This window comes from Rhea pennata, chromosome 14 (genome assembly GCF_028389875.1).
Source record: "Rhea pennata isolate bPtePen1 chromosome 14, bPtePen1.pri, whole genome shotgun sequence".
Taxonomy (NCBI): Eukaryota; Metazoa; Chordata; class Aves; order Rheiformes; family Rheidae; genus Rhea; species Rhea pennata.
Genome location: NC_084676.1, coordinates 20,737,652 through 20,759,138, shown reverse-complemented (window position 1 = coordinate 20,759,138; position 21,487 = coordinate 20,737,652). Strand labels below are relative to the sequence as shown.

Here is a 21,487-nt window from a genome sequence, read left to right as displayed (position 1 = left end):
TAAGGCCAATATATAAGTAACAGTTGCTTCTTCCAGCTGCTTTCTGTTTATTTTCCTTTCTTAGGTAGGGAAGCTGCTCTAGAAAGCTGATGCTGTGGTTTAAGTGCATGACTGGTTCTGCTTTCATTTCCCACATGGTCTTAGGCAAATCACTTCATGCCTCTGTGTTTTTTAACCTTTCCTCCAATACAAAATCTCTCCCAAGAGATATTATAAATCTCAAAGTCATTGTCTTTTAGTAACATCTGGATTGGGTATGCTGTGAAAGCAGTATTACAGAACTACAGTATGGGAAATCTTCTAAAGTCCAAGTAGTACATAAGTGTTCTTCTGTGTATGACTGAACAATGAAAGGAATACTTTTAATTATTTTTAATAAGTATTGTACTCTAGAAACTAAATAATAAACCTCAAAAGACAGACACTTTAAGACCAGGCACATTTAAATAAGCAGAACACTGCTAAATAGCCTAAATATTTATCAGAGGAACATATGAAAATGGGCAAACTGATATTAACTGAAGAAGATGTGTGAGGAGGAGATCATTTTTTCCTAATATTTTAGTGAAAGTGACCCAATTAAGAAAAAAGCAATAACAAAGCGTTCACATGAGCTAACAGGTCAAATTATACCTTTGCAGCACTCTCTGGTTTAATAGCTTAATCATTTGCAAATAGTCTGCAATTGGCAGTTTATGAAAAAAAGTAAGATCAACAGTGAAGTGCTGTTCACTATCAAACTCTAGATCATCAATCCATTCACTGTGCTGGGGTCAACTATTAACTGTTGTCCTGTTGTTTCCTTTGTTCCCCAAGTGCTTGTAGTGTACGCTGTCTGTAATTTTAAACTTGTTATCCACAGTTGATGATTTCTTCGATAAAAAAGTGAGTAGTACTCCTGTGCCCTCCAGAGGTATACATACTTAATATGTAATAAACTGAATGATAGAATTTGATCATACATATCTCAATTTTTTTTTTCTTCACACTGTGGAATGAAATGCAGCATATAACATCCTTATTACATTGGTATGGGTTTTGCACACCTTTTTGTGAGTTTTAAAAAAGCTGAACCAAAAGTAGTCATTACAATAGTGTCAGACATTAAAAGTACATAACAAATTACTAAAATAAGCACTTCCTCTGTTCCCTCTAGCTACTTATCTGTAAAATAGACTACATAAAATTGCCATGTTACTTTTTCAGCATCCAATAAAAAGTTACCAGAGACCAAAGAACTAAAGAAAATAGAGCAATTACACAGAATGACATACATCTTTATATTTATGATTTGTTCCAAGTGAGATGGAGTGTTCTGAGTGTCTGGAGCTATCACTTCCACACAGGGTACTACAGATTGAGAAAAGATGTAAATAATCAAGTCTCTAGAAAAAAAACATTCAATGATAGAGGTTAAAAAAAAATCGATGTTCTACAGCATGCCTAGTATCAACTTGTTGCAAGGGTGGCTACATTACTGATGCCTCTATGAACAGCTCTAGCATTTAAAGGTCTATTTCTTTGTTTCTATTCCATAGGAGCCCACAGTTGCATGTAATTGCATAATTAGGTTGAAGAGATTTTTCTGAAGATTAATAAATGCTGTTTAACAAACATTCCTCCCAGAAAACAACATGAAAGATTTCTTCAACTGTGAAAATGTAAAGTAAAGACAAAAGCAGGAGATAGGCCTCTCATATGTAGTTAGCTTTGACATAGCCTCTGGCTATCAATTATTCTAGCAATTTACCAATATGCAATTAGTCTTAAAACATATTTTGAGACACCATTATACACTTTGATGCTGTTCTGTTTCTTAATATTTTTTATTCGGTACAATTTCTTGATGCCTCTCTATGTGCTTGCCTTCATGCCATCCAGTCAAATATGCTACGTTTGGGCCCTTGGCCTAAAGTCCTTTGGAGAGGAAGCTGCACTATACCTCATCAAATCCTGGCGAACGACAGGTTCCCTAGCATGATGCTGGATCTCATGGATCACTTCGTATACAGCTTTGAATACACTTGCAGTTTTCAGTGACTGTATATTGTAATAATAAAAGCTGCTCAGTCAAATCTAAAATGTCTGGTCAGATTTAATGAGGAATACTTACACAGCCAAGTATTAGAAGCGCAGTCACATATGATCCTACAGCCCAGAGTGGGCTACTTATAACTTGTGCCTTGTTAACTGGTGCACAAAATTATGCCCCAATAAGCTATAAATATTTTAAGGAAGGGGAATGAAAATAGCAGCAGCATTAAGATGCAATACTTTCCAAACGTGACTTCTGTCCTCCTGAAATTCAACAGCAGAACTAAGGTTCTGACTATTGCATATTGAAGCCGAGTTTGTGCTAACGCACCAAACTACCTGTGGCAAGGCAGATAGCTGAGGTCCAAACTGGCTTAACCCAGCACAGCTCAATCTGTCAGAGCATGTGGGTTTTTTTTGTAGCCCTAACTCACTGACTTCACCAGCACCTTGATCACCCTATTGTTTCTTCAACCTATTCAAGAGATCATGATTAACCAACAGTTTTTATTACTCCTTTGCTATATAGATTAACTCCCCTGCTGTATAGACTAACAACGCCTAACATGGTGAGGAGTGAAGCCCTCCCAACTTTCTCACAAGACTCATCAACAGGAACGGGAAATCACTGGTGTACGCGCTCTCCAGAACAGTATAGTAGCTGCTAGTGCACAGCAGCAAACAAACTCATAACTGGGATTTGGATTCTGTTGGGAGAAGTTAAGCAAAGAGTGAGGCTTGCAGAAAAGAGCAGTTCCCCTCCATATCTATCCAACATTGAACCTTGTTTCTCCTTTTCTTATAAATAGGGGTGAGAAGGTAAGTGGGACATGCTGGTGACAGATGGTGCACATTAAAAAGACACTTTAATTATGGGAATTGGAGAGAGTTCTTTATGCAGATAAATTTCTCACGGCTGCTTTTTTAGGAAAAAAAAATCCCAATGCTCCCAAGCATCTCCTTCCTGATAAAAGAAGCCCTGGGATCCAAGTGCTGTTGACTCTAGTCACTTTAATACAGAGCAAAAGAAAATAATGTGCTTATTAGAATCCCATGGTTAAACTTCTGTAGAGTGGAAACGTTTGTTTCCTTCCATCTGCTGCCTTTGCAGGGAAAGGAATAAAATAGCCTGTTCCTGTACCAGGAAGTTATTCAACATTTAAACAGCTAGCTATAAATATGAAAACATTAGCATGCATAAATAATCATACGTAAAAATATCCTGCATGTTATTCACACATAAAGCCAGCCCTGCAGTAATTCTTAAGTATCTGTATACTTTATGCAGCCCTATGTTACATTAGATGTGGGCAGAACAAGACAGCTGCAACAGCACATGCACGTGTCTGGCTCTCTTGTACTGCTGTAAGGTTTTCTTTACTCTCATTAAAACATGTTTTGTTTTTACTGGGAGCTGCCTGCTCTCTACTGCCTTTATGTCTTTGTGCACCGTAATTATCAAAGCAGTTTGCACAGGAGATTAAAGCAAGAGCCAGGCCTTCTGCAATCAATAAAGACCCATAGCATTTGAATTTAAACCAGGCACCCTGTGCAAAATCCAGTCCTGACATCAGGGCTGTGTTGTAAGCCTGATCCTCAAACGAAACAGCTCTCCTCTGAGTGCTTCTCAGGGGACCAAAGTAGTACTGTAAAAGGCAGCAGGGCAAGTAACAGTGGATCCAGCCATGCCGACAGCAAACAAACCTGAGAGCAATCAAATCACAGCAGAGAAAGCAACACAGTTGTCCTGCAGCTCACTGCCGTGAGAAGTTCATCGTGTATCCTGCAATCAAATCTTATGCTTTCTGTGCCTTCAGTATTTGCTTTTCAGAAATCTCAGCGACCTTGCCATGTTACCATAGCAACTGTATAAGATGCGAGATCTGATGCGTGTTATCTGCAGTCTAAAAGTGCTGGTGCACTGTAACTATGGAGCTATTCAGCAGTTTTGTCTTTGCACACCAGAAGCTGCATGTGTGTCCCAGTTACTAATGCTTACTTAATTACAATTCCCACAACAACATGCACATCAAGAGGTTTGTTTACTAGAATCCCTTCTTGTGGGAAATATACAGGGAACAACATTATAGAGTGAAGCTGACTCAGAATATGAACTGCTTAGACCTTAGGCCAGGTCTCTACTGTCCTTACATCTCACGGCAGGCACAGGCCCTCCTATTTAGTTCAGCTTCCCTGTTCTGTGCCCATGAACCTACATAAGCTGTAATACTTGTCATTATCCTTAGAAACAACGACTGTATCATGCTGATATTTCCCCAATGGGAAAAGCTGGTAAGCTATTTTACACAGGGCCACAGGGTGGGTAGAAGTATATAAGAAGACCAAGACTGTCCTCCACTGTGGATGCATGGAGAATGCCTTTGCGTTTAGCTCTTTATCTGCCTGCTGGCTCAGTGCTGACGAAAACTCATGGCAACTTTTAATTTGTTTAGTCTCTGTGATCTAAACCTCTCCTCACACTTAGCCACAGCCATCTGGCTAAGACCTGTAACACCCATCATTCCCCATCCAAACACAGACAAAGCCAAGACTTCTCAGGCACTATCAGTCCAGTAAGACCATTTAAGTTATTAAAATAAGAAGGAACTGCATAGGCAGGATCCTAGGAAAGCAATCCGTATTTCTCCCCACCCCCCATGAAAGTGAAAAGCTGTCTCAGAAGTAGGAGGTGTGCAATGCAACAGAATATTTAGAACTATAAACATGTTTAGCAGAGTCTAAACAAACCTCTTAATTCTCATCAAGACTTACAAGGAGAGCTTAGCACATTTCCATCACAGTTTGGAAGGAGCTAGAGCAGTAAAGAGTTTTTTGGGGGATACCACTCCTGTCAGGAGCAGCACAAGCACCCATAGGTCATTGTTTGTACTACGATTTTAAGTGCAGTTTATGCTAAAAACCATCAACTGTATTAATTTAGTATAATACAAGCAAGCTTAAATCTCTTGGGAAATAGCCAGTCCTTGAATGAGCCAAGGTCCCTGACACATGAGCGCCCTTGGGAAGGCAGGCAGGCAGATGATTTGCACAGAATTTTGGGGCCATCATCCAAATAGTTTATAACTAACTTTACAGGAATTCTGTCCTACCAGTCAGAGCTCCAGAAAAAAAAATTACAAAATGCTTCAAGAGCAAATGCATGTGAAAGAAAGCCAATTGTTCCTTCCCCCGAGACACTGTTCTTGGCTTTGCCTTACAAATTTTGGTTGCTGAGATACATCCATACCAGCTGAATAGCTGAGTCAAGTAAATCTTTACAATTCACTGTAACATTCCAGTAGAAGGGGGGAAAAAAAGGAAAGAAAAGAAAGAAGAACTTTAAGATGTTACCTTTTAAATATTTTTGTGAGATGCTGTTTCCAAGAAGTCTTGTAGGTTTAAAATGTTTTTTTTAAAAAAAAAAAAAAAAAAAAAAAGTTTTCTTAAAGTTCATAATTTTGATTCATTTGAAAAAAACTTTATCAGCCTTAGTACTTAACTATTGTATTTAAACTAACTACTTTAAGCTCTAATCCTACAAAATTTCAATGGAAATAATCATGTCAATAAAAAGAATTCATTAACATTTGCAGAATGAGGTTCTCTTACCATTACTATTAAGCCAAACAGTCAATTCATCTTCTTCCCCAGGAGCTATCTCACAGGGAGGGGAAAAAAAAAAAAGGAGATCAGACCATTTTTACAAATACTTCTATAATAAACGGTACCCAATTTACCACTTTAAACTCTTTTTTCTTCATGATTTTTATATGCAAGGCCCAGCATTTTGTACGGAAAAAGGGGAGGGAGGAGGAAGGAAAGAAAACTCCATGTTTTACATTGCTAATCAGCTACAGAAGCTCGGTAAACAGCTGGAAGGAGTTTGCTCTCTCAACCGCAGCATGAACAGTGTCAGCGCTTTTGCTAGAGGCTCTCACCATCCTCTCGGGCGACGAGCAACCCGGCGCCCACACTCCGAAGGGGGCTAACAGCGGAGACGGGATCCTCCCGGCACCGCTGTTACATTGCAGTGCAACTGCCGGCGGCTCTGCCTGGCCCAGCGAGACGCCCCAGGGCTCCTCACAGCCGCCTCGGCGTCGGCCCCATGGGGACAGGCCGAGCCACGTCCTGCGCCCCTGGCAGGGCTGAGCCTCGTGCGGAGCCCGGGGCAAGGGTGCGCGCGACGAGCGTGGCAGAGCCGAGCCTCGTGCGGAGCCGTGCGGAGCCTGGGGCAAGGGCGCGCGCGACGAGCGTGCCAGGGCCGAGCCTCGTGCGGAGCCCGGGCCAAGGGCGCGCGCGACGAGCGTGCCAAGGCCGAGCCTCGTGGGGAGCCCGGGCCAAGGGCGCGCGCGACGAGCGTGGCAGAGCCGAGCCTCGTGCGGAGCCGTGCGGAGCCTGGGGCAAGGGCGTGCGCGACGAGCGTGCCAGGGCCGAGCCTCGTGGGGAGCCCGGGCCAAGGGCGCGCGCGACGAGCGTGCCAGGGCCGAGCTTCGTGCGGAGCCTGGGCCAAGGGCGCGCGCGACGAGCGTGGCAAGGCCGAGCCTCGTGTGGAGCCTGGGGCAAGGGCGCGTGCGATGAGCGTGGCAGAGCTCAAGAGGCCCCTGTGAGGGAGGAAAGCCCAGCAGCGTGCACATGCAGCCCGCGGGCCTGGCGGCTCCTCAGGGCCAAGGCGCCTCAGGGCTCCTGCCAGGGCAGCTCCGCGGGGTCCCCCGGGGCCGCGCTGGGGAACGAGCGCCGCGGCCCACCACGCTCCCCCCGCCATCGCAGAGCAGCGAACATGTCCACCCTCCCCCCGCGGCGCGGCCGGCGGGGCAAAATGGCGGCGGGGCGGGGCAAAATGGCGGCGGGGCGGGGCGGGGCGGGGCTGCGGCGGGCGGCGGGCGGCGCCGCGCGCGCGGCAGGGCCGAGCCGGGCCGCACCGGACCGAGCCGGATCGGGGCAGGCGGCGGCGGAGGCATCATGAAGCTCGTTATCTTGGAGACGTACGCGCAGGCCAGCGAGTGGGCCGCCAAGTACATCCGCAACCGCATCGTGCACTTCAGCCCCGGCCCCGGGCGGTTCTTCACGCTGGGGCTCCCCACAGGTGGGTCGCGGGGGAGCCGCGGGGCGCGGCGGCGGCGGCGGCGCTGGGGCCGCGGCCGCGGGGGCTCCCCCGCCAGCCTCCTCCCCGCGTTTCTCCCCAGGGAGCACCCCGCTGGGGTGCTACAAGAAGCTGATCGAGTACTACCGGAACGGGGACCTCTCCTTTAAATACGTGAAAACGTTCAACATGGACGAATATGTAGGTGAGTTGTTTCACTGCGTGAAAAACTGAAACAAAAAGCCGTGGCCGGGGTTTCGGGTTGGTTTGTTCTGTTATTATTTTGGGTTTTTTTCTTGTCCTCCCCCTCCGCCGGAGTATTTTTTATGGGATATAATGGATTCAGAGGCAAAAAAATAAAAATAAAAAAGAGGAGGGGGTAAAAATTGCATTAGCGGCAAGAGTCAACAGGGATAATTTGAAAACCTGTATAAGAAATACTAAAGGTCACCTAGTATGGCCTTGTCACATTAAAGACTTACGCACTTTATCTCAAGTTCGGTATTGATCGGCTCAGGGGTACCATTTTACAACTACAAGCTGAGATAATGTGTGATATTAACTACCACTTTTGTTCTGGGATTGTAAAGGTCACTTTAGCTTCAGGTCACTTAAAATGACTGATGGTCACCAACAGCAAGTAGTACTTGTGACCTTTACCGTTTGGTGCTGCATTTTTTCCTGATCTGGGACGTAAGATCACCGTGTTTCTGTTCGGTGGCATGGATGGAGCAGTGCAGCCCCTTGCTAGTTAGGCAGCACCAAGTCCTGTAGTTCCCAAGGTGAAAAAAAGTAATAATTTGCTAATGCCAGTTGCATGCTAGCCTTTAGACAGGGGTGGACCAAGAAGGTTTTTTGTGAACAATCCTGATCAAGCTGTGTTAGGAATTGGACAGTCCAGGTAGCGAGGGTTTATAGTATACAGAAAGATTTCCAAAGGTGGGAAATATGCACTAAATTTGTTCCCAGACTTCTGCACAGTTTGTAAACTGTTTTAACGCTTATTCAGATGAAGGCTGAAAAAATATTAACAGATCAGGCATAGTGCATGCCTGCTCTTTTGGAGTATCCTTTGTGTGTTAATACAAGCACATGCTCTATCGGAACTATTGTGATTGGTTTAATTTTGTTACTTAGAAGAATAAACACAACTCATGAAATTTAAGCGTGTTACATGTGACAGAGAAATCAGGAGCTTGTAACCAAAACTACCGTAAGGGTGCAAGGCATTTGCAGTTTTACATTACAGGTGATACACTTTTACTTGTTCTTAGTCCAGTGTGTGCTCTCTTTACCAGGTCTGCCAAGGGATCACCCAGAAAGTTATCATTCCTTCATGTGGAATAACTTCTTCAAACATATTGACATCTCAGCAGAAAACGTTCATATTTTGGATGGAAACGCAGCTGACTTACAGGCTGAATGTGATGCATTTGAGGATAAAATCAAAACAGCTGGCGGAATTGAACTCTTTGTTGGAGGTGAAAACCTGAAGGACTAGCAGGTTCTAAACGCTTGCAGGAAGCATTGCCTTTCGCCTACTAGCTATCTGGTTTAATTTTCTGGAGAGTCCATTTTAAATGCAGTTCAGTGGATTTGCAGCGAAAGCCACCCCTACACCATCTGCCTATCATGCTCACGAGTGCTGACAGCCTTGTACTCCAATATACCACTCCCCAATTTAAGTATTTCAATCCAGTAAGTGACATATTTGGAAAATGATAAGCAGGAGAAAAGGGCAGGGCCAGAACCATACCAAATACAAATGTATTACAATAGCCAGTGTTAACAGGGAACTGCTGGAAGTTGTAGTCTTGAGCCCACAGGAGCTCACACAATCTTTTCCTATCAGTCTGCCTTTATATTGTGCCATCTACTTTGTTTTATTGTCCCAGAAAAATTGAGAAAGAACCTCTGTTGACTTCAGTGGGGGCTTTTGCTAACACATCTAGCAGGAGTGGCAAATCTGAGCTTCAGCAGAAAAAATTGCAAGTGTGTTTCTCAGTTCTATGTCTGTTCCTGGAAACACTGAATGTCCTTTTAATGAGAGTGGCATCGGTTCTGCTTCCTACAATAACTGTTGAAGCCAGTGATTTATTTCTTACACTGTCTCTGTTGCAGGTATTGGCCCAGATGGTCACATCGCCTTCAATGAGCCTGGATCAAGTTTGGTATCGAGAACGAGAGTGAAGACCTTGGCTATGGACACAATATTGGCTAATGCCAGATTCTTCAAGGGAGACCTCTCCAAAGTTCCCACGATGGCTTTGACAGTTGGAGTAGGCACTGTCATGGATGCAAGAGAGGTTAGGAGAAAAAGTGACTTAATACAAGAGTTCCTGAGCAGGGGCTTGTAGAGTATCTAAAGATTATCCAGACTTGAAGCAGTAATGCACCCTGCTGGTGTAGGCTAGCCTACATTTTTCCTGACATAGACAAATGATTTTCCTGTTTCCATGCATCCTGCAGCACTGCAGGAAGGCTCCTTATCTGTTTTCCATTTTTGCTATATTAACTTACACAGTTTCTGCAGTACTGTTGTAACTCAGGCAGAGAGAAAGGTTTTGGAGGATTTCTTTAGTTAAGAAGCTCACCTGATTAAATGATTGCAAGAATCACTGGCTAACTTGATACTATTCCCAGCAGATCATGAAAACTGTAGGATGGTGTTCAGTTGAGTATATAATTCATACTTGATAAGTCACTGTCTGAAGGTGCCTAACAGAAGAGTTCCAAGTATCTGGATCATTAGAATGGCTTACCAGGCTATGATTTAGTTAACAAAAATAAAATGCAGCCACAGGAACTGTGTTACAGTGAAACACTTCTGATGACAGACACTTCCCCCATTAGAGACTGGAACAGCTGTCGTAGTTCAGCATTATTTAGAAGTGCTCTTTCTGATTGCATCTTCTAGACTCTTAACTGCCATTCTTCTGTGTCTCTGAGTCCAGGTGATGATTCTTATCACAGGAGCACATAAGGCATTTGCTCTGTATAAAGCCATTGAGGAAGGTGTCAACCACATGTGGACGGTATCTGCTTTCCAGCAACATCCCAACACTGTGTTTGTGTGTGATGAAGATGCTACTCTGGAACTTAAAGTTAAGACAGTGAAATACTTTAAAGGTGAGTGTTTGACCTGGTCAAGCAGATGCTGTATTTATTTTTGAAGCTGCATGTGTTACTCTGTGTTAAAAATGTTTAATTAAACCCAAAAAGAGTAAGTTTTGTAGTGAGATGTACAGTGATGGTAAAAGCAAGTATAATGCTTATAACCATGTGCAGAGGAGCAAAGGAATAAGGATTCTAGTCACGTGTAATTTCATTAACATCCTGTGAACGAGGATTTTGCTTTATTATGTTTACTTAGCCGCCTTTTTACTTGCTGCATTAGGTTTAATGATGGTTCACAATAAGCTTGTGGAACCCTTGTACAGCATGAAGGAGACAGGAGCAGAAAGAAGCCAATCTAAGAAGCCATACAGCGATTAATCTCTTACTGTTCAGAGAAATGCTAAACCAACTCTTCTATTGAAAACCGTCTGTGAAGAAAGGGAATTGCTGCATAAACCCAGTACCTGTTCTTAAATTAGGAGAATGATGATGTGCTTGCTTCTCTCCGTTGAACACATGCCAGACACCTACCTTAACCAAATGAGGATGGGATCCAACATACTGTGTTGCACAAACCTTCAACACTAACATTCTCTAAACATATAGGCAGCAGAGGAGGAGTTCTTTAATCTGTAAAGGAACTGTGATCATGTGGACAGAAGGCTCTGGAACTCAAATGTGAGCTGATGTTACAGAGATCAAACGGGTAATCACTTAGGAATGTATTCCTTGCACTTTGAAGAGGATGTTGTGTCATTTCTCCCTCCACAAAACACTCCTACTTCATACTCATTTAAAATGAGAACTCTGCTTGTTCAGCTGGGAGAAGGAAAGGCTTTGTGGGGACCTAACAGCAGCCTGCTTCATAGCTATGAGGAGGCCAAAAAGAAGATAAGATTGTCAGTTGTAATTTCAGTTATTTGTGGACACAACCCAAACAAAACCTCATCTGTTGAGTTTCAGCAAATAAACTTTTATGATCTGGTGCTTAAAAGGTGTTCTAGGAGGGCAAACTTGTTCATACTAAGCATAAATGACCTCTGTCTCTGGTGTTCACCATGCTGTCATTTGTGCCACTGCAGAGCCTGAAGTTTTCCCTATCCTTCCGTCACTTAGCAGGCAGCGGCTTCAAATCATCTCAGCTTGCAAACACACAGTAGCCTCTTACTGGCAGTGCAGACAATCTCAGCCAGCCTTCTATACATGGCCCTCTTACCCAGCTCCTGCCTTCTCCAAACCTGCAGAAACCATGTCTTAGGTTTATATCCCTTCCTGCTTGCAGTTGATAGCTTGCCATTCATCTCCCAAACACAAGCACTGTCCCTTCTGCTGGACTATGCTGTCCTTTCACATGTGCACCACATGAGTAATAGGCACTTGCCTCAGAAATGCTGGTGTGATATGACTTGTGAAAAATGAATGGATGCTCTAAGCAAAGGCTAGCAGCTGCAGGTCAGCTAAGGCATCTGCTGCTCACGCAAGCACAGGAGAGTGCTGTTGCCAGGTCAAAGGGAGTATGAGCATTAGGATCACACTCTGGTGCAGGTCTGGTGCACTCAGCCCAGGCTAGCAAAGCTCTGGAGCTGCAAGTCAGTGCTTGTGGAGGCATACGCTCCTTCTTTAAAGGAGAGCAAAGGAGGTCACAGCTCTAGCCTTTTACCACTGCCTGCAAATAAACCAAAAAATATTGTTAATGCACACTAGAAATCATACATTTTCAAGTACGAAAAAGGGAGACAAAGTGGCGTTTTTAAGGAAGAGAAGTATGCATTGAGGAAAAAATCCTGGACTACAAAACCAGTTGCCTGCCTTGCTCTCTCTGTCCACAAAGACAGCTTCTAGCTTTAGCTGTCCTACCTTTGCAACAGCAACTGACTGTCCTCAAAAAGCAGTTAATTGCTCACCATCTCTTTAGCGGGTCTGTTTTCCTTGCCTCACAGCAGAATTTGGGAGCTCCATTCTGAGGGTCTCGAGTGCCCAGAATTCATAAGTAGAGTGGTAACAAGGTCACCAATCCGCCTCTGTTCGTAAGTTCTTGGTAGCAGTGGTAGGTCACTGAGATGTCTCAAAATATTTTACTATAGAATTTGTAGGTCTGGCAGAGATTCCTGGTTGAGCTGGTCTGTAGCTCTGCAGAGATCACATATTTTCATCCCATCATATCATCCAGCCTGCAGGCCCTTCCCTCAGTCCACAGTTGTAGAAGGATGCTTTGGAGATCCAGCACCTCTGCCATCTCCAGGCAGAAGGACAGGGTTTAAAACATATTTCTCCTTGTGACAAACATTCTTTGTCTGCCCACATTTACAGTTTAGCAGGAAAAAATCCTGCACATGAGCACTACAAGTGATCACCACCCAGAAGCCAAACAAAGCTCTATGCCACACAATGATCTTCTGTGCTTTGATACAATGTCATAATGAATACAAACAGGGAGACAAACATGTTTACTGTTTTAAAGTGAATTTAGTGCATTGAAAGGTGCACGAAATACAAGTTAAACCACACGCAGTGTAAACTTTCCCTCCCCGGTGTCCTTTAGCCTTAAACACCACAAAGGACCACCTCTATGTACCAGAGAGAATCTGCTGCCCAGATCCATTCTTACTGATCTTTTATCTTTTTAATCACTGCAAGTTGTAATAATAGAGACTTTTGTCCTCTGGAAAGGAACTAAATCAAGACTCATTTTGGCCAGATAATCTGAGTAGAAATTTATTTACTATCAATCAAAACTGGGCGAGAAGTGTTCACCTTGAGTGTCTGAAGAGTTTTCAAGCTCCTGAGCTGTCCAGACCCTGCTTTTTCTTGTTCTCTACACAGCACATGCATTTTTAATTTTAAGACAAGTTTTTAGATCATTCTGCAAGTGGAAATTAGTCTTTTTTTAAAAAAATCATTTCTCCAATAATTACTTTCATGCACAAAAAACTACTTATTGAGCTCCTAAGGGAAAAAAAATTGTTTTTTTGACACATTCTGAAGGGCAAGAACTGTGAAAATAATGGATCTACTCCAGAAGCAGAACTATCTACTAATCAAATTCCTTAGATGAAGACTTTGTAAAAAATAAATTACTCTGCCATCTAAAAAACAAGAAAAGGTGATTTTCAGTATCTTGAAATCAAGTTAATCTTGACTGTGTATCCATAAAAATGTGTTTCAGTTTTTATTCTCTCAGTGGCTACAGGCTCTATTCATGGCTTTAGCACTCATTACTGTCAAAATAAAGAGAAGCAATAGAAGTTAGTATGACAGCAACATTGAGATCAATCACCAAACCAAGTCAGATGTCAGGAAACAGTTGTTGGCCATATTCTGCGACAGCATTCAGTGAAGGACCCCGGCATTAGTGCCAGCAAAAAGGGGTTAGGGATAACCAACTTTACCATCATTGTTGAAAGCATCAGTGCCAGAGCAATGAGCTGTTTTTCAGAGGAACAGGTAAGGAAATGCTACAGAAGCAACAAGCTCAAATGTTGCATTCAGAAGAACTTTGTGTTGTTTCAGTAAGCTTCCTTGCCCAAGCAACATCACTAAAAAGCTCCAGAAAGAACATTACAGCTTTAAGATAACTGCCCAAAAAACCACATACGTAAAAGTCAAGATCCTTGAAAGGTCAGTCTCCCTGGGAGAAACTCTAAAATATGTCTATGATTGGGTTAACTTTATTTTTTAAAAAAGGAGCACCTCTTAGTACACGTTTTTTTCAGTAATTTTTATACTTCTGGCTGTTGTGTTTCTCTTTAGCACTAAACATGTTTACTAGGGCCTCAATGTTACCACAGAATGAGCAAAATGGTCTCCTTTCATTTTGACAACTGCCTCTGAAGAGTTGTGAAAGTATCCTGCAGTGCAAAATAGTATTATTCTTCTATCATATTAATGGAACTGAAAAGCAAAAAAAAAAAAAAAAAAAAAAAAAAAGGTTTCTTCAGATTTTGTTGCTAGAAAAGTTACTAGTCTTCATCTTCAACATCCCAGAACTCACCATCGACGTGCATAGCTTGAAACAATCTGCAAAATGAAAATTTATGTTGGGATACAGCAAAAATGAATCTTAAGGAGATAGAAATACAGAAATCGCAGGTTCCACAGTTTGTGTGCATGTCATTAGCTGTAACCCTCAAAGTCAATTAAGATGTTTTGCACTTCTACAGCATTTACACCAGAAGGCCTAACAACACCTTAAGAACATAATGTCTGAAGAGAACCTTGTAAATAGTCCAAGCTGTATTAAAAACCACCTAACGTTCGGCCATTCCTAGTTGATATTTATGCAGTATATAATTAGCAACCAAGCCTGCCTGCTCCAAACAGCTTATGATCAGATCAGGACAGTATGGAGCTGTGTAACCCACTACAAAATATAAGCAGAGAAAACAAAAGTAGAGGAAGTAGATGTTAAACAAATGGACTTAGTTAAAAGAAAGAGGTTCGGCAAAACTGAAAGAAAAAAAGAACAGCAGGAAACACTGAAAGAAAAGGAGAAAGAAAAACAATAGAAAATAGAAGCAAAAAAATTACTGATAAGAGAAAAAAGAATCTTGAAAAGGGCCAAGAACAAGAAAAAAAAAAATCCTATCAGCCCTATTTTAAAGCTCTGTGAATGCAGAATCTTCTCATTTAATAGACAGGGAAACCAAAGCAGAGAAAGGTGGTGGTGGTGGAGTGTCTGTGGGTGCTGACAATTTATATTTAAGGAAAATAAAAAAAGTGGAAGTTCTGACTGCTATGCCTTGCCTCTAGAGGAGCCTGCTTTGGTTCTAGATACAACAGGTATAAAATGCCCTTGCTAAAATTTAGAACAATCAATTAGGACTGAATAAGGCCTAGTTTAGTTCCTAGCTAAATTGTAAAATGCATGTGGCTACAACATCTATGTTGTGGGGCATCCTGTCCACCAGAGAGCAGAATGAGATAGTCATTTTTACACTATAGCACATTGCATGATATTTACTTTTGCACACAATTTTCGACAAAATGAAGAATTATGGAGCAGTTTTTGTGTATAAATTAGCAAGCCTGAATAGATCTACCTCTATTAAAAAAAAAAGAAAGAAAAAAAAAGGCAGAATAAGCAATGGAGAACTGCACAAAGCAAGGGTATTTTAGATTTTTGTATCCAGGCACCTGCATATTATGGTGACAGACACATGACAAAATGGAATATATTTGGATGGGTAGGGTGGGGAATCCCTGATTGTATTTGCTCTCTTCAGAAAAAGAACTCAGTGAAGTAAGGTTTGAGGCTACCATTATCACAGCTCTCTGCTTTGCTTGCTCTTTCATTTGTCCAGCTAGCAGCAGCATAAATGTCTCTCCACGCACCTCTAACACTGATGACACAAGCCTTCAGGGTTACAGCTTTCTAGAAGCAGCCTTCTTACTCAAATTGTTGGGCTGCATTATCATTTATTTGAACACCTTCAAGAAAGCATTTCACTACAAACTGTCTCCCAGACAGAGGCAGCAAATAGAGCATCAGGAACAGGCCCTGAAGACTTCTGCAGAAAATTAAAACAGAAGTCCTTAAAGAGCAAAAACATATCCCAAATCACTCCTGAATGTTTTTTGCCAGTCCCTTAAAAGTGTAAATATTTTGAAAAAAGAAACTGCATCTTAAACTGTACAGCTACATATTTCAAGCTACAAATAATTTCAGAGAGACTACAGAAAGCATACCTAAGTGGTATTGCACTGAAGAAAATGTGTAAATACATACCGATTAAAGCATGGGGAAGATGGATCATTGAAGTGCCTATATGGGTTCACCCTTGACAAAGAACCCATACAAAGCCAGCAGAAGTACTGCATGCAGCCAGTGCATGTCATTTTGTTACAACCATCTAGTTTCTGGTAAGGAAGGAAACAACAAATAACAATAAAAATAAACCTTCCTGTGTCAATATTCAGACCTGTCTGTGTATGACACCAGTTCTCAAGATGTATCAACTAATGAATAAATTCTACCAGTGATATTTTTTCATTGTTAGGGAACTCTGAGCCCAAATCACAGAACTGTAATTTGGTTGTATTACTAAAAATATTTGGACATTAATATTTTTCTGAAGCCAGTTGTACTTACGAGGGTAACAGAGTCAATCTGTCAATCTGTCAATCCCCCGTTTCAGAAAACTTAGTCACCTATGAATACTGTATTTAACTTAACTAAAAATGCAGCAGACAAACACATGGAAAACACAAAGGGATTCATATAGATCCAATGTCAACCTGGATCTTTTTTGTATGGGAGTCTGCTATATTTACTCAAGTCCCTGAGCTCCAGAAACATTACTTCCTTCTCTGTAAGTAGACCAAAATGCTACCTTCTCTTGTCAGTTACTAGAAATTTACCTTCTCCAGCTAACTTGAAGTCTACAAATAAATCTCTCTTCCGGCCTAAGTACAAAACTGACTTATTTTATGTTAGTTTCTGTTAAGAATCACCATGATTCTCCAGATTTTCCCCACTATGCTCACCTCTATATGAGTACCACAGCAAGGACAAGACTTTGAGTTCTTTTCTAGCCATTCTTTACTTTCCATCTCCTCGAGGGCTTTCTGAATCACTCTTTTGCCATAACGCTGTTCCAAAAACCTTTTAGTTTCTTCATCTGCTTCTAGATATTCATTACGCAAAGCAATTAATTTCTCTAGGGAGTAAAACAAAGAAACAGCTTCTGTACTATACTGTATAAAGAAATCCAGCTAATAACAGTATAAAGTGCTCTCAAAGGAAACTAACATCATTAATTAAAAAGCAAAAAAAACCCTGTAAGAATACATAAAGAGATGAGAATATTAACCCCCTGTATCTTGTAAGTCAATAGTTTTTACACTCTTTCATTGTAACAGCATCAGAACAGTCAATGAAATTAGAACAAGTCTACAATGTAAAATTAACTGAAAAAAGAAGTATTTTTTTCCAAACACCCACTTAAAATTGAGACCAAAGATTTAGCGAAGCATCCACTTGATCCAGTATCACCCCTGACAGTAACCAAAAGTGGATTCATGGGAAAGAGTATAAAAGGGCATGTATTATATTATTTTTCCTCTGCTATGGCCTCTCAGAATTTAGCAATTAGCAATTTAGGGACCTCCTGAACTATGAAATGGCATCCAAGCCATTCTTTTTAATTGCGAACAACAGATTTATCCCCAATGAATGTGTCTAATCCTTTACAAAGCTCTCACGGCAATGAGCTTCACTGTTTAACTTCTGACTTTCAGTTTTTTTCACACAGCACTTAATTGCTTCTTGATCCATCTCCAAAATATGATGACTCACCTGCAGTGACTTTACATGGAGAGACTCCATGGTAAGTCATTTTACAGACAGTACAAAAAGCATAGTTGCAGCAGGAACATATGCCCATGGTACAACCTGGTTCTTGCATGACTGGAGTCTCACAGCCTGGACGAGGGCAATACACTACATCGGCCATCAAGTCTAGGCTAGATTGCAGAAGCAGGCGGTCATAACGTGCAAACAACTGCTCTCCAACCAACTCTTTAACCTAAAGAAAGAGCAAAACAAGATTATAGGCATCTGAAATTCTGAGTCTGCTAGCTACGGCAAAAAAGACTAAGTCAATTAAAAAACAGCTATATCCTCTACCTGGGATGAATCCATTTTACATTCTCCAGCAGATCATGAAATTACTACTAGAAATGCTATCTTAATTATATAATCATTTTAAAATACTGCAAAGAAGAGATTTAGTAGCAACACAGATCACTGGCACAGGCACTGTAGAGTTCAAATGAAAAACAAGCAGTGTCAAGTGCAATTGGACATTAGTTCAGCCCTCTAATCAATGCCAATACTAATGCAGGAGGCAAAATTGGTGCCACGTGATCCCATTTAAACTCAGATGTCTCTGTGAGTCACAGAATACAAGAAATATTTCACCTGGTATATTCACAGTGCTAACCATTAAAAGCCACACATCATGTCCTATAATTACTGTTAAGTTAAAGGAATTCTACCATCACTGCTTGCACACTTCTATTACCTGGCCAGGAGTAGCAACAGAAGAACACTTTAGTTCTGGACAGTTGAGACAACGGACCTGACCATCCCTGATCAGTATTTCGAAGTAGTCCTTCAAGCAGGCTTTGCAGTATACATGGCTGCATTCAGTGAAGTACATACAGTCACTGCCCAGCTTCTCACAGAAGCAGATATTGCACAAGTACATCTTACTGTTAAAACATTTCCTCCTCTGAGCCTGATCAAAGTCCAATATTTCCCTAATCAGACTTGACAAAGATTCCACATCCTGTACAGCTCTTTCATCGATGATATCTCCTTCAGCTGTTGCAGAGCCTGCTGCACCACCACAATCCTTCTCAGCATCTAGAGGAACCAAAGATGTCCTAGTCTGCCCACTTCCTTGATGACACAATTTTAGCTCGTATGGGGAGGTAATATTCAAGTAATTCAGCGTTTCCTCCTTCAGGAACTGCATCCAGGCAAATAAGACCACGCAGCCACGATTCTCTTCCCAGACATTGTCTAAATGTTTGCAAAGAGCACTGAGCTAGAAAAAAAAAAAAATCCAGATTTCAGTAAATTCTGACTTACATTATAGTTTTCCTTTTCCATGATCCACCTTAATGCAAATTTAGATTTCAAGTTTTATAATGTGTGCACACATACAGACATATATGTTTATATGTATAAAAATACACATAATAGTAATAACATAAGAATAGTTCTCATAGATGCAAACTTTCATTCTAGAATGTCAAGCAAATACAGAGAGGAAGCAAAATAATTAAAATAGAGAAGTAATTTTGTTTAATTTTCCTTTCATCTACTACATTTACAACTGCCAGAGTACAGTTAATTATGAACATTCTCACCATCACCAAAGCTATGTTACAAATATTTTGCAAACCTGGGCTTGGGAGAGCCATTTGCCACTGAGGGTAAACACAGGAGGGGAGGTTGACGGGTAATCTGGTGGGAGTTCAAAATTCAGCACAAGTGGAGGCAAAAAGCAAACTGTGTATTCAAACCCATTACTCTGGATGCTTTCTGTGGAATTGCCTGAATCAAAGACAATTGTGACAATTTGAAAAATAACAAGAAAATGAAAATCAATGAACTGCAATTGTTTACAACAATATCCGAGATATCTCTTTTCATTTGATAAATTTCTGGTTTTAAGTTACTTAGAGAATAATGAAACATCTTAACTGCTCAGTGCAGTAAAATTTTCTGGGGTTGCATGCATATGGTTAAATCAGTGAATACCAATACTGTGATACATCGGATCATCCACAAACCAGTAACCCAGAGATATAGCCTCAAGGAAAAAAAAAAAGAACTATTCCAAAGAAATACTATTATTCAGCTCTAATTTTAAAGTTGACTAAAGAGGTTATGTGCCTGAGGATGAAACAGTCCACTCAGATTTAAAAGCCAACAATATCACAAGTACAAGACAAGGTCAGCCATGGTTCTGTAATAATTGATGATGGTATAGCAACAACCTGCTGCTAAAGCAGCAACCCCTGAACAGGTATCAGAAAATTAGCTTACCAAAAGCTAATTTTAGGATAGCACAAAATATTTCAACTCACCACTCACAAAAATTTTGAAGTTTTGGGGCAACTCCAAACAAATTTTTGTTTCTCCTCCTTGAGCAGATTCTGCTCTCTTGAATTCATCTTCATCATAAATGCTAGCCAAAGCTAGCAGCTCATCCTCCTGAGCTTCTTTATCTTCTGAAGACATCTAAATTTTCTGTGGAGTTAACATCACTCTACAATATCAGCTGGGTTAAAACACCTTATTAAAATTATCCATTTAGAATACATGTTTTATACTATTAAATTAAGACTTAGAAACCAAAGCAACTGATATCAAAACAATATAAAATGTGATTAAGCTTTTTTTTTTTTTTTAAAAAAAAAAGGTTGAATAAAAATGTTAATGCTTTGTAAATATAAAACATCTCAGCAGAACACTGAAAATCAAAAAGCAATCTTTTCTGTAACAACAGCTAAAGATAGCTATAAGAAAACATGTGAAATATACTACTGGGAAAAATGACAGTGACATTTCACTAGTGTTTCAAAAGGAAAACAGGATGCAAGATGAGAGAAAGGAATTAATAGCTCTCAACCAACATTCTAAAAAGATACATTTATGATTAAAATTATTCAAAATATAAATAAGAAGTTTTGAACTCCAGACATACATCTTGCAGATCCATTCCTATACCATTTGAGTTTCAGATTTAAGGAAAAAAATCTTTAATTTATTACCTTTTTATTTACTACTGGCCAGTGACAACGCTAGTTACTGATCAAGCACAGCCACGTTATTAGAGTCAGAGCAGAGACTCTGATCATTCCTCTGGGGAAACTGCAGGTCATAAACTTGTTCCAGTAGAAGGCAAGAAAAGTGCAGGCTGTGTTGCCAAAGTGCACGTGGTTACGCCCCAGTATCTATGAGCTGCCTGTAGCCAAAACAAGCAAACAAACAAGAATTCAGAGGGAATAAAATCCTCGGGGCGTTTCCGCTGTGACCATTAACAAACGCTCAGTTTGGGCAGGTACGCTCAGCGATCCACAGCAGTTTCTTACAGCTTTAATAGCAATAACTCGTTTATGTACAGAAGGGCTGGTGCTGCAATTCTGACTTTTACGATTCACGAGCCAAAGGCCACTGAAGTCAAGCAGATCCCACGCTTCTGCCCCTCCCAGCGCCGCCACCTCCACTCGGGCAGATTATTCACCGCTGAAGAGCAGCGGAGAGGCAGCCCCTCCGAACGAGGAGAGGAAGGAGAAAAAGAGGAAAAAAAAGATAACGAGGAGGGCTGGGGAACACCGCAGGGCACTAGAGAGCTCTCGGGAAGCCCGGGGGCTCGGCGCAGGCAGCCGGCGCAGCTCCCCCGGCCTCGGCGCGGCGGCCGCGGCCCTCAGCACCGCCCGGCCCTCAGCACCGCCGCGGCCCCACCGCGCCCAGACGCCGGGGCCGAGGCTCCCGCCGCCGGGGAGGCGCCGCGCAGCACCCCCCCCCCCCGCCCCCGACCGCTGAGGCAGGGCCCCGCCGCCGCCCGCCGGCTACCTGCGCCGCGCCGCGCCGCTGCCCTCCCGCCGCGGGAGGCCCAGGCCGGGCCCAAGGCCGAGGCTGCGCGCAGAGGCGACGCCGCCCCGCCCCGCCCCGCCCCGCCCCGCGCGGCGCGCCGCCGCCGGCGCCCCCTGCCGGCCGGGAGGCGCCGCAGCGCCCCGGGG

At 42.1% G+C, this 21,487-nt stretch overlaps 2 protein-coding genes across 4 annotated transcripts; one reads left to right on the top strand and one right to left on the bottom strand.

Annotated features, from left to right (window-relative positions):
- Nucleotides 1-6,946: 6,946 nt before the first annotated feature.
- On the top strand, nt 6,947-11,225 carry GNPDA1 (glucosamine-6-phosphate deaminase 1). The gene is made up of 6 exons (XM_062586977.1): nt 6,947-7,117; nt 7,218-7,319; nt 8,413-8,595; nt 9,236-9,420; nt 10,069-10,243; nt 10,512-11,225. The coding sequence occupies exons 1-6, from the start codon at nt 6,994-6,996 to the stop codon at nt 10,607-10,609; spliced, it is 867 nt and encodes a 288-aa protein (XP_062442961.1). The 5' UTR covers nt 6,947-6,993; the 3' UTR covers nt 10,610-11,225.
- A 1,452-nt stretch (nt 11,226-12,677) lies between these two features.
- On the bottom strand, nt 12,678-21,407 carry RNF14 (ring finger protein 14). 3 transcript variants are annotated; one of them, XM_062586975.1, is made up of 10 exons: nt 21,321-21,407; nt 20,516-20,709; nt 19,829-19,991; nt 19,141-19,292; nt 18,253-18,780; nt 17,526-17,754; nt 16,715-16,887; nt 15,957-16,087; nt 14,223-14,248; nt 12,678-14,122 (listed from the first exon to the last, which is right to left on the bottom strand). In XM_062586975.1, exons 3-10 carry the CDS (start codon nt 19,980-19,982, stop codon nt 14,109-14,111), a joined length of 1,407 nt encoding a protein of 468 aa, XP_062442959.1. In that variant the 5' UTR covers nt 19,983-19,991; nt 20,516-20,709; nt 21,321-21,407; the 3' UTR covers nt 12,678-14,108. The 3 variants fall into 3 exon arrangements, with proteins under 3 accessions (XP_062442959.1, XP_062442958.1, XP_062442960.1); XM_062586974.1 differs by having other exon boundaries at nt 12,678-14,248; XM_062586976.1 differs by lacking the exons at nt 20,516-20,709; nt 21,321-21,407 and having other exon boundaries at nt 12,678-14,248; nt 19,836-19,922.
- Nucleotides 21,408-21,487: the final 80 nt, after the last annotated feature.